The following is a 13,497-nucleotide window of genomic DNA, read 5'->3' on the forward strand; positions in this document are numbered from 1 at the left end:
AATAATTAAAGATGTTAAAAAAATACTAAAAAATAATAAAATAAATAAAAAATTTAAAATATAACATAAATAGTAAAAGAAGAGTAAACCGATTAGAAGGATATCATTGTCCATCAGAAACGTCTAAAAAAATCAAGATTCAAGTATATTTACTTTTATATAATTATTATGGCCCTCCAAAGATAAAAATAAAAAATAAAAAAGCCACATCATTTGGTGTTTAATACTCAATGATTAATGTATAGATTTTATCTTTTATAGCTGACTTGGGGTCAATTTTTTTGTTTTTATTTTTTTTTCTAGACCGACACGTCTTTAAAATTGATGCAACCAATGCTTTATCTCATATCTTTGATGTGTTTAGCGCAAAGAGATAAAGCATTCGTCTGCATCAGTTTTAAAGACGTCTATATATTATATAGAGAAACAAAATAGTTGACTTGGGGTCGACTTACTTTATCTCTTTATACTAAATATATTTTTAAATAATTAAGGATAGTGGAAAAAAGGTAATAGGTGAGAATCAAGTCTTTTTTTCTTTTTCTTTTTTTTTTCTGTATTGTATCAATTGGTTTGGGATGAATCACTCTGTTCTCTGATTCTCTTATAGCTGTTTTATATATCAATAATATGAAAAAAAAAAAAAAAAAACATCATTAAATAAGCACATGTCACATTTATTATTATCTTTTAATTAAAAAGGACAGAAAAAACTCATAAAAAAAGACATAAGTACTTCGATTAATATATGTATATGGAATCGGTCTACATATTCTGCCATAGAGCTCAGTCTAAGGCGTGCGCGCTCTCTCTCTCTCTCTCTCTCTCTCTCTGTGTTGGCTAAATCCAAGAAACGAAACCCGCAGGAAAAGCAGAATTTGAAGCAAAGCTAGTATGTCTTCCATCTGGGCTTTCATGGCGAGTTGGTTGACACCCCCCTCGCTCTTCGTCCTCCTCAACCTCACCATCTTCGCCATCATTCTCATCTCCCGTCTCGGTTCTGATCAGAGAAAACCACAAGAACAGCAACACCACCAGTACCACCAGCTTGAGCAAGCTCCGTCCTTTCTCAACCGAGTAAGGTCGATCAACTTCTCACTCTACAAGTTCGAGCAACCCAACGCAGCAGACCCAGTCACCGAGTTTTTCCAACCCGCAGGCTTTCTCGATGGAATTCCGTACCAGAACCCGGATCACCCTTCGACTTCACAACTCGCCAGGTCTCCTTCCCTCTTGGACCGCCTCAAGTCCATCAACTTCTCACTCTACAAGTACGAGCAACCCAACGCCGCAGACCCAGTCACCAAGTTTTTCCAACCCGCAAGCGTTGTCGATCACGTCGAAATTTCGTACCAGAACCCGGATCACCCTTCGACGACACAACTCGCTAGGTCTCCTTCCCTCTTGGACCGCCTCAAGTCCATCAACGTCTACTCTCTCTACCGATCCGACTCGTCCGCAATGGAATCGGAAATTCTTCACCCCACGGAGCCCGACCAAGGCACTCGGAATCTGAAAGCGGAGACTGACAACATGGTCAAGCGAAGCAACTCGGACAATGGCGTCGGAGTTCCTAAAAGACCGGCGGTGGAGAAGATAGCGAAGTGTGCGAGCGAGAAGTCCGCGCCGCTAGGGAGCTCGGAGGATATCAAGACTAGAGCCTTGCCGGACGAAGAGGTGGACGCGAAGGCGGATGATTTCATCAACAGGTTTAAGCAGCAGCTGAGGTTGCAGCGCCTCGACTCTCTTCAGCGTTACAAGGAGTCGCTGAACAGAAATAATTAGGATCTTCAATTTTGTTTTTCACTCGGCCGATTATGTCCAGCTATGCTCCATCACCCCCATGGGAATAGTATGGGTATTTCGGTCATTTAGGCTTATTACTGTATATTAATCTAGATGTGTAACTTAGGGTGCGTTTGGGTAGTGAGAATACTTGAGAAGTGTTGAAAATGTTTGTGAATAGTTACGAGTAGAGATTGGAGTGAGTTTGTGGGTCCCATTGAGAGTATTTTGAGCTGTTTGGATGTGTGAAGTATGTTGAGTTGTTGACTTTTGAGTAGGCAGTTAGAAAATATGTGGATCCTCTAAATATTATAATGATTTTATTTTTAGTAATAAATATTATAATGATTTTATTATACTATTTTTTAATATTAATAAATATTGTAGTGATTTATTTTATTTTTATATATAATAATAAATATTACTAAAAGTAATATTTTTTATTTATATATAATATAGATAAATATTATAATAATTTTATTTTCATATATATAATAGTCATAAATATTATAGTTTTGCTAAATTTTTATTTATATATTATAGTGATATTATTTTTTATTTATATACAATAGTGATAAATATTATAGTGATTTCATTTTTTATTTATATATTATTGTCAAAATATTGCTTATTTATATATAATAGTGATAAATATTATTAGGGGTGTGCAAAATTTCGAAAATTCCGACTCAGTCCGACTTCCGCTCCTACTCCGACTCCGACGTCGGAGTCATCGGAATTCGGAGTCGGACTTCGGAGTAGCTCTGAATATCTATTCGGAGTCAGACAAAGGAGTAGCTCCGAATAATAGTGATTTTATTTTTTATTATATATTATAGTAATTTTTTTATATATTATAGTGATTTTATTTTTTATTTATATATTATAATGACTTTATTTGTTACAAATTTTATATATAACATAAGTGCCTATATCAAAATTATTTGAATGGACGATCGGGACAATAACGTATTCAAAATTATTATGCATTTCGTAATTTGTTTTGTATCATAGGAAATTATTTATATAAAAATTTATAAAAAAAAATCAATCTTTTTCTAAAAAACATGTTATGATGACAACTCGCAACTACGCTATTATAAAAAAAAAATTATAATTAGTTCATACATGCGAAAATCCCAAAACATGAAAAACATAAGAAATTCCAACATTTGCAAACATGTCCAAAAAAAATAAAAACATACAATACAATCAAATTAAAGCAAGTGTCAATGGGCCTCCCTATGTGCCCACATATTTATTGCGATAGAGTCCCTAGTTCCAGCCATGGCTTCTGTTGAGGCAGATGACATGTCAGGCATATGTGTTGAATGGTCTGGGTTATCCTCAACAGTTTATCCTTCAGCAAGATTTGGATTATTAAATTTACGCCATATCTTATCATTAGGTGTAATTGATCGTATAATGTTATGCATGACACAACATGTAATGGCAATATACCGTTGTTGTGTCACCTTGTATGGGTTCATTGATTTCAAAATTCGAAATCGTTTTTTTAGCACACCGAATGTACGCTCAATCACATTCCGGAGGGAAGAATGTCGATAATTAAAATAATCTTGATATCCAGAAAATGAGCTATTGCTATGCCGGTCAAACCTATGATACCGCACCCTGGGGTACAGGGGCATAAACCCCCGTGTGCACGGAAAGGCAGAATCAACCAAGTAATAATAACCTAAAAACCAAATCACAAAAAAACTATCATAAGGGAATCATACGTTGCATCATGAAAAAAAATGCTAACTCAATAAATAATGGGTAATAATTATTACCCTCAGGAGGCAATGAGAAATCGATCCCTGGAAGACTCAATGCATCCATAAATAGGCGTGCATCATGGGCAGTGCCTTCCCAACCAGCGTATATGAATGTGAATTTCATGTCAAAATCACAGGCTGCCAGCACATTTTGGCTAACTTGTTGATGACGAGATAGATACGCGTTAGTTGCCTCGGCAGGCACACATGCATCAATATAAGTACCGTCAATTGCACCAATACATTTTTGCAATCATATATTGTAAAATTGTGAGTTATCCCATTTTTAATAAAATTGGACCAACCATGGTCTCTTAATTTTTATCCATATATTTGATTTTTTTTAAACCAGAGTAAGAATATTTTTACCTCAAACCATGGATAATGTTTTGGATTGCCTTGAATATAAGGTGCTACCCCAGTAGTATGTGTAGGTGCAATTACATCAGGAGCAATATTACATAGGGCAACCATCACTGCATAGACATGCCGATTAACTATTTCAGTAGAGTGTTGAAACCAGTCGGCTGTGATTCGTTGAACTTTGGCATGTGCGACTGTGTATGCAAACATTGCCAAAGCTTCCTCCACAGAAACCTCTCTTGTTGATGTTAGATATTCATTCGCCCGCAATATATTGCATAACGCTTCAAATCCATATATCTCCATCTGAAATAAGTTCCAACAGTTATTCGGATGTCCATTGAGAATTGCAATTATATAGTCTCGTCCACGTAAGCCGATATGGTGTTCTGGCATTCGCTCAAACACTGGCAATGCGCTTTCCTCTACTGCTGCTATTGTTAGCATAAACATGTTATCCCAAATCGAATCATCACGCATCCTCGTACGTAGGTATTCATCCCACATTGGAGGCTGGTTACTACTAGATGCTCCACGTCTCCTCCAAGTTTTGTAATCGTCATGGCTTGGAGGCTGGTTACGACATGAGCCAGCTTCGATGGGGTTATTTGCCTCTACTTGCGGCTCATCATCTGACCCATTCCCAACATCCATTATGTTGTGTGAAAATTCATTAATAATGATTTAACACTTGATCAATCCTAATAACTAGTAATTCTTTAATAGAATAACAATAAAACACAAGCCAAATAATTGAAGTTAATAAATTATAAGCATTCATAATCCAAGTAATAATAACATGTTCATCTAAACCGTTATCCATAAATCAATAAACAACAAGCACAATAAATACTGAATACCTAAGCAGCTCATAAACAACAATGTCAATGACAAATAATATCCGCAAACATAAAAATATAATTTTCCCGACAAGAGACAAGCTACGTCACTGCAAACCCCAGATCCAATCAATTTTGTGGTTCGGGGGCATCATTAAGAATGCTTCAACTGCCTTGTCATGCATAAACTTTTTTACTGCTTTGTTATATTGATGTGCAGGGAGCGGCGGGGTAATCTCATCCAAAAACTTCATAGCAACACCTAGCTTGCTATATGACACATCCGAACCAAACTCAATCTCATTGCCTTTGCTTCACTTTCTACTACATTCCTCTAAAAATTGCTTATCCAACTCATTTCTCATTGCGGCGGTGACGACCATAACTTCCAAAGTTTTGCTAAATTGTGGGGATATGCTACTCCGAACCGGCTCCCTTCTTCGACGACGAGCTTGTCTCTGTCTCCCAGCTGGCCCATCGATGTCTGGCCCATCTATATCTATCGGCGCGTCCGTGGCAATTCCCAGTACGGGGCCCCTTGCCCTCACCTCCTCCTCAAGTTGGTCCTCCTCCTCACTCATAGGGGGTTGCTGCGTCGACGCATAATGGCAAACACCCGTCACCACCGACTGCCCAAAAATGGTGCATAGTAGATCGTAGTCTCGACAACCATTAGTATTGAATTTCCTCCATTGGCTACGCACCTAGCCCAAATAAAAAACTTATATTATAATTGTCATATACACTAGAAAACAACTTGAAATCAATCCAAACATATAACTCGAACATGGACCCAACAAATTAAACTATTCTTCATAATTTTTTTACCTTTACTGCGTTAGCCCAATGTTCGTCGGTGGCAATTACAGTTTTTGTATGTGGATTCCAACCCATTCCTGTTTGGCCCATTAAATCCGTGAACATTCGTAGCCTCTGCCTCAAGCGAGTGATTTTCTCCCTAATTTGTGACGCATCTATTGCCTTCCTCCCAACTCGAGGCAGTTGTTTTGCAAGTCTCAGATGATCACGGTTGGTGATCTTCGACCCAACAAATTTTCCTTCAATGGTCTCTTGGTAGAGGATGCCTACGAACATCTCCTCCAATCCATCGGTCCACAATTCGTGATCACGCTGGACCTCAGACTCATCCATGGAGTGCTGCTCATTGCAAACATAAGTATGCAAGCTAATCCAATAAAATCACATATTCTCCAGGTAGTAGTTGACTAGTTAAGAGAATGTTCATAATATTTCCTCCAAAATGTGAAATAATAATAAATATGGTTTCACTAAAATATTCACATACAACTTTAACTCACATATTGGTACCATAGTAAAATAACATGGTACCAATGTTCCCTTGATAGCACTAATTAGAATAGTAACATATTTGTTTTACTAATTAGAATAGTAACCTAATTGTTTCACTAATTAGAATAGTAACATATTTGTTTTACTAATATGGTACCAATGTTAATTAATAGTCCAATATATATGGTAAAAATCATGGGTACAATTAATAAGGCAAAAATACAAATTAAAATAGTCTAGTGCTTTGTATACATCATAGCAACTAATAGCCCAATGCGCATGGATCCTAAATAAAAACAAATATTCATACTTCCCTCGAAGCACGCGTTGAAGATCTGAGATAGTATCGCTATAATAAATAAACCGCAAAAAAGTCAGGCACAAGAGAAAGATTTAAGTAAAATGAAATCAAAATTGATGGTTTACATTTGAAACCAATATGGGTTTATTGAATTGAATGAAATTCTAAGCCCATATTGGGTTTATTCAATCAAAATCCAAATAAAAACTGGTGTTCCCAATCAAAATCCATATTGAAAGCAACAATCTTATAGTCAAAACATATATATATATATATATATATATATATATATTATAGGTCGTTTCCTATATTAGTCCAAATTGAGAGAGGAAGGGGCAGTCCACAGAAGAACAGGGAGGAGCAAATAGTACCATTCCAACTATTAATGTGTAGGAGCAGAGTTTTTTTTAGACCAAATAAAAACTGGCGTTAACCAAATTGTATGCCATAGTAGCCAATTGGACAGATATACATCTGAAACTACATGAAGCAGAATCTGTTTGCTTTAAAAACAGAATACATACATTAGAATTCCTTTTTGCTTTAAAAACAGAAGCCAATTGGACAGAAAAAAGTCCAGAATTCTGTTTGCTTTAAAAGTAGAATCTGTCATCAGTGAGGTTTGCGCCAACTAGACTTGCACAAAGAGCAGCTGAATACATCTTCAATTCAGTGTATTTCGAACTTAACTAAAAACAAAGAAAAACCAAGAATTTTTATGCATATAATTTTTTTATTTTTAAAAAGAGAATCTGTTGTCAATAATGTTTGCAACTTTCTTTATGATATATTTGATAGGTAGTTGGTCAATATGAATTCTTTACAGCAAACAAAGCTCTATATAATATATATATATAAGTTACCTATATATATAATATGACATATTTGCTATATTAGGTTTTGGAGGACCTGATTTGGGATAGGCAAACAAGGTCGAGAAACTCATATTAATGCTTGAATAATATGAATAAATGATTTGCATTTCTGCCACCAAATTATTGGCTAAAAGAACATGTCATAAAGCAACATTCAAACACAACAAACCAATATTAGCTTGATTTCATTCAAATCAAACAAATATTTATGTTCTGAGTTCACAGTGCAGGGGATACATGGCCAAATTGAAAACAGTTCAATCATGGGTAGTCACACTGTAATCATGGGCAGTCCAACAAAAAACAGCTTCATTTCATTCAAATCAACCTAATCTACAATTGTAAAAACAAATTATCTCAAACACCATAGATTAATGTTTGGCCTCTCAGCAGTTCCCACTCCTATTCTCATGTACATATCACTATATATAGTTTCGAATTAGGAGGGTTTGAGTTTAAAGTAAAATAGGAAAATATCTCATGGATCAATCTAAGATAAGGGTTATCTAGTTATGGATATATTAGTGGGAGAATAATTCGAAATAGTGTTTCTGTTCTGATGTTCTTGAGGGAGACAGTAAAGTTGAAACCAAATCTATAGGCTATAGGGCTATATATATCTATGTTTATATATATAAACATGTTTAATTAGAATTAGTGGAAGTGGCCATGACAGCCATTACCAAGGCACCAAATAGATTTTCCATCCATTATCCACCACTAAAGAGCTGGCTGTGCACTTTATGCTCTATGTATTGGTTGGAACAATGGACATACTAATTCTGAAGTTAGACATCAGAAAATGTGTTGGTTTAAGGGGAAAAAAAGGCTAACAGCAATTGGGCAGCTAATTGTCTATTAACTTCGAATGTTAGGAGCAAGATAGTAGAGCATAGAGCATCAGAAAACTTGTTTTGTGCATGTTTTGTGCAACAACACAGACAAATGAGAAATGATTGGTTTTCAAAGAAATGAAGAATTTTTAGTTATAACAACATTACATAAAAATACAATAAAAAACCATTTCATATCATCCTCGTGGAGAAAAAGACAAGCAGCTTGCTATAAAGAGTTATGCTTATTTAGAAGCCGTGGTGTAAACACACTTGTTGTGGGATTCATTATAATTATAAAAAAATTTCAAACATCAATGCTTTTAGGAAATAAATAAAGAGTTATGCTTGCAAATAGACTTACTGCTATAAATCCACATTTACCATAAAAAAATTCCAAACCTTGTGTCTATTTTATCTCTATGAAACCCAATCATTCATACCCAAAAATTACATCTCTAAGTTCTAAGGTGAAAGGTTATGTTAAACTTCAATAAATTATTCAAACACTCCCAGGAAAATAATCTGATCATCTGTTTTGGCTTGTTTTCACTAAAGTAAACATGGTTGTTTTCAATCAAATAAAGACAACCCTGTTGAAATTATGGTTCCTCATATAAGATCATACTGGTTCTTTTCTTTTATGCCGTAAGTGATTCCCAAAATCAAAACTTGATATTTGCAAGCAAACTTACCATTAATATGATAATTCTTAGGACAGAGCACAAAGAGCTTTTTTTCTGAAGATAATTTACAAATAGTAAGCGGGGTGCTTTATCTCCTCCCTCCCAATGTTATTATTTTCTATGACTAGCGATATAAATCCTCAAATAAACAAACAAATTACAAATCCAAGTTAAGAAATTTAACAAAGCCAAGGCTCGGTTTTCTTGTGTTATCGTTAATGCCATAACACAAAATTGAAAGCCTACTGAACAATACCCAAATCAGTAAGTATAGAAATCGTTCAGTGGCTCATAAAAAAGCAGGAAATAAAAATTCCCAAATATCTACCAAATTAATAGAAGACATGCCCATGGAAGCAGATTCAGTAAAGTAGAGAATAGGGATTGGATTTGTAGTTACCTTAAAGGATCGCGTTTGAGGCCCCGTGATGAATAATGTGGTGGGATGAAATCTTGAGTGTTGTTGCTTTCGAACCCTAGACTTCGATTGGCTGGTACGTAATGTGGCTTTGGCCATGGGTGGTTTATAGTTATCAGGAAAATGTGGGATTCTAGGGGCACGGGTTGAGGAATCGAATCTTCCTCAGACAAAATACCCTGCCAAAACCCAGTGATATCGAAATCGTTCAGTGGAGATGGGATGGAGCACGGAGCACGCGTTCGGTTAGGGAGCACCTGTAACACCCCGTTCCCGAAAAGACATTTTAGAATTTTCGAGGAGCCAGTGTGCTACTACTAAACTTAAATATAAAAAAAAGCTTTTCCTTTTTAACAACGCGCCAGATACGAAAGAATTCCATAAAATAACAAATTTCAATAAATACTGAAAATTCAAAATAAAGTCTGCGGAAGCATTTATTAAAAAAAAATACAGAAGTCTTATGTGCTTATCAAAATAATTTATTTAAACCATAGAAATAATCATAGCAAAATCTGTCTAGGCCTCAGCCTTGCCTCCCGGAGTCAAGTCCTGTCCTGCAGTCTCATCTTCATAAATGTCATCACCTGGGGGGTTTAAAAACATGAAAACAAACTAAAATGAGTCGAATACTCAATAAGCAACACATCATACAGTAAACATAAATAAACATAAGGTGTCTTGAAAAGCGTGCATATTCATAAATACATGCATAAAAATCATGAGCATGAACATTAACTTATCTTTCACTTATCATAGGCCGTTACCCACTGTTGACCCCCGTGAGTTAGGGTTAGCGAATCTAAAAAGATTCCGATTCCGCCCGTGGCCGCGGGTTGTGGAATCCATACATAAGGAAGACAATACTGGGTGCACTACCAGCATGTACGACCTGGCAATGCAATATGCCCATAACATAGGTACCATTTTCATATCATAACATAGGCCGTTACATATTTTATCAAATCATACTTGCATACTTGTCATTTCATAGATTTCAAAAGAAATCACATACATACTTGTCATATCGTATCATAGATTTCAAACGAAATCGCATTCTTTCATAAATGTCGTGATACGTGTTTCATTGCATAAAATCATGATTTTTCTTTTATAAATAATTTTATGAATAATCTTCACATAAAATCATGCATTTCATAAATAATTTTATGAATAATCTTTCACATAAAATCATGCATTTCATAAATAATTTCATGAATAATCTTTCACATAAAATCATGACTTTTTCATAATTTTATCATGTTTTGGGTACGTAAAAAGGGTTTCCAATAAAGGGCATACATGCATAATATCTTTTATAAAAAGACAAACAGCTCACTGTACATAAGCGTAAGGATATGATCATGCTACTTACCTTGCAACGCTAAACCACTATTTTCGGCACGAAATCGGTCGCCTATAAAAATAAACACGTAATTTACATAAATTTCTAATTAAACAAGTGATTCTAATTAAAAACCTAACTACTAAAATAGTCTATATTTTCTAAACCTAAACACTTCCCGACACTAAAATAGCCTTACCCGTTAGTCTTAAATAAGCAAGGATATTTTTGGAAAATAACATACTGTACATGGGCATTTTGGGAAAATAAAATAGAGGGGCATTTTTGTAATATAACTAACCTAAGGAAAAGAAAGATTTACGGGTTGCATGATCCGGTTTGGTTTACGTGTGAAAGTGATGCATGCATTCGGGTTGAGGGGTGTGATGCTCACCGAGAGAGGAAGAAGGCAGTCGCGACGGTGGTTCTGGTGGCTGGGCACGGCGTCAACTCCGACGAGTGGTGGCTAAGCAACTGAGAGTGAGAGAGTTACGGGATGAAAGAAAAGGAGCTCTGCCAACCGAAAACAACCGAGAGAAAGAGGGGGACGACGACGGTCGTGGCTTACCGGGACGGAGTGGGTGCCACTGGGTTGTGCTGGTCGGCGATTTCTGCGTCGTCTGAGAGGGGGTTCAGCGCCTCTTGAGGTGGCTACCGTGGAGAAGGTGACTGCATGCTCTGCTTCGGACGTGTAAAAACAGTGGTGCGTCCGGGGCTGCTACGGCGTGCTTTGGCGGCTGAGGGTGGTCCGATGAATTCTATGGTGGTCAGTGGTGGTGTCGGCGAGTTCTGTGGCTGAGGGTGGCCGGGCTGTGGCTTACGGTCGAAGAGCTCAGTGCTCTGTTTTTGAGGGCTAAAACAGGGGAGGATGCAACGGGTTTATGGCTTTTTCGAGGGCGGGCCGTGCGGTGGTTCTGTGCGTGTGGAGGAAAAGTGAACCAACACGGCAGTGGGATTTACGGTGGAGGGCAGCGACGAGGGCTTGTTGTCTGGGTTTGCGTGGGGATAACGTGAGTTTGCTGTGTGAAGAAATCGACGCAGACCAACTCGGCAAGTGAGGTTATTTCTATGGTTTACGGTGGTCGACACGGAGAAGGTCTTGGGTGCAACTGGCCAGTGTGTGGACGAACTGTGGGGAGGAGGTCTGTGAAAGGTGCTCCGTGTGCGTGAGTGTATAAATAAATACAGTGTCGTGCAAGCGGAGGAAAAGAAAGGAGCTGTGCATGCGTACGCTTGATGCGCGATGGGAAGACTCACGATGTGGCATTGCGGCTTGCATCCGTATGAATATATGTTTCAGAACCTAGAAGAAAACCCTAGAAAGAAAAAGAGACGTGCATGTGTATGTGCATGTGAGTAGATTAGATTTCGCGTTTGAAATTCAAAGAAGAAAAAAAAAATCCGGCAAGAGCTGTTGTCTTATGAAGAGGATTCAAGGGTTGGACAGAAATAATAATAGAAAAAATAATAATAATAATAATAATAATAGAGCCTTAATAAAATTATTCAAATTTTATCCCTAAAAAAAATTATAGGGTCGGGTCGTTACAGCACCGAATCACGATGGAGAGATTCGATTCCCAACTCATCAAGTTCACGTACTACATTACAGACACAGAGAAAGGGAGAGACATGAAATGGCATTGCAGAGAGGGAGATAGAGGTCGAGTACGAGTGAGTCTCTGGTTCACTGTGGGGGGATTCTCTCTCAGCTGTGCGAGGATGACTCGGGTGATTTGGGGAAGAAGACCCTGCGAAGGATGAGGGGATGTTGTCCTCGATGCAGACTTTTTTCTTTTTACCGTTGAGCTCAGTCCTTCGAACCACAGTAGAGTCACATGGGGTTGAAAGTGTTTTACAAATATTCTAAGCCGTTTGGATGGTGGAGTATCTCTATCCATACAAGAACTATCAAGAATACCTCAAAGTAGTTGGACACCCAAACAGAACCTTAAATATCAGGGTGAGAGGTTCTAATCGCCGAAAACTTGTTCTCTCTCTCCTGCGCTCGGGTGTCAAAAAAATCTTGCCTCCCGTTGTAGAGTTTAGATAATATTCTATTATATTTTTTTTCTAAGTAGGGAAGTGCCTCTATTGATTTCTAGCCGCACATAGCTGCCATGCGCCCCATCACAAAACTCGCAGGCCACCGATCCTTAGAATAGCAAAATAAAAATGTGAGTGGTGCGTGTATAACACCTCGTATTTTACTGTATTTAACCTGAAGGATTATTTTTATTTATTCAAAAAATTATTCTCTTGTTTTAAAATTATTGGATTTTTAATTGGGTTATTTTTAGGATTTTTAGTTTATGAAAATTATTTTTGAAGTGCTTTCTTTAAATTAATTATTGTTATGTGTTTAAATTTCTTCTCGAATTAAATTAACTTATTATTGGGTTTAATTATTTATTTTCATTTTAATCATTACGTTTGAATTATTTTATTTAACTTGCTGTTTTAAAATCGTTTCCGTTAAATCATTTTTATTACCCAAGATGTGAAGATTGGACCTTATTTCTTCCCCTACATTTTTTCTTTTTTCTTTTTCTTCTTTTCTTTTCTTTCCATTTTCTTCTTCCTTTCCTCGCTCTCCCGCGCACGTCCAACTTTCTCCCTCTCTCTCCGTTCATTCTTCCTCTCCCCCAGCCCGCCGCCGTGCGCCGGCGATGGTCGACACCGCCCGGCTCCCCACCTCCCCCAGCCACCGGCGACGCCACCCCTCCGTTTCCAGCCCCAGCCGCGCGGCCGTTAGCCACCACGAGCCCATTGAAGCCGCGGCACCTCTTGTGCTCGAGTGCCGCCGTCGCACCACCATTGGCCACCATCTTCTTACCACATCATCCTCGACCTCTTAGTAACTCATTGGACCCAAACCCACCTCCGATCCATCACCAGTGAAGCATTTTCAACAACATTTCCGATTTGGGTGTTTTTTGTCTTCTACCGCCGCCCACGCC

At 37.4% G+C, this 13,497-nt stretch overlaps 3 protein-coding genes across 4 annotated transcripts; 1 reads left to right on the plus strand and 2 right to left on the minus strand.

Annotated features, from left to right (window-relative positions):
- Nucleotides 1–767: 767 nt before the first annotated feature.
- Nucleotides 768–2,140, plus strand: LOC108997835 (pathogen-associated molecular patterns-induced protein A70-like). The gene has a single exon (XM_018974223.2). The coding sequence runs from the start codon at nt 895–897 to the stop codon at nt 1,783–1,785; it is 891 nt and encodes a 296-aa protein (XP_018829768.2). The 5' UTR covers nt 768–894; the 3' UTR covers nt 1,786–2,140.
- Nucleotides 2,141–3,140: 1,000 nt separating this feature from the next.
- LOC118349685 lies at nt 3,141–4,583 on the minus strand. Its single transcript, XM_035695213.1, has 3 exons — nt 3,936–4,583; nt 3,582–3,759; nt 3,141–3,484 (listed from the first exon to the last, which is right to left on the minus strand). The coding sequence occupies exons 1-3, from the start codon at nt 4,581–4,583 to the stop codon at nt 3,141–3,143; spliced, it is 1,170 nt and encodes a 389-aa protein (XP_035551106.1).
- Nucleotides 4,584–4,759: 176 nt separating this feature from the next.
- LOC108997849 lies at nt 4,760–12,126 on the minus strand. 2 transcript variants are annotated; one of them, XM_035695028.1, is made up of 5 exons: nt 12,092–12,126; nt 9,175–9,449; nt 6,390–6,428; nt 5,597–5,926; nt 4,760–5,472 (listed from the first exon to the last, which is right to left on the minus strand). In XM_035695028.1, the coding sequence occupies exons 2-5, from the start codon at nt 9,289–9,291 to the stop codon at nt 5,083–5,085; spliced, it is 876 nt and encodes a 291-aa protein (XP_035550921.1). In that variant the 5' UTR covers nt 9,292–9,449; nt 12,092–12,126; the 3' UTR covers nt 4,760–5,082. The 2 variants fall into 2 exon arrangements, with proteins under 2 accessions (XP_035550921.1, XP_018829781.2); XM_018974236.2 differs by lacking the exon at nt 6,390–6,428.
- Nucleotides 12,127–13,497: the final 1,371 nt, after the last annotated feature.

This window comes from Juglans regia, chromosome 10, assembly GCF_001411555.2.
Source record: "Juglans regia cultivar Chandler chromosome 10, Walnut 2.0, whole genome shotgun sequence".
NCBI lineage: Eukaryota > Viridiplantae > Streptophyta > Magnoliopsida > Fagales > Juglandaceae > Juglans > Juglans regia.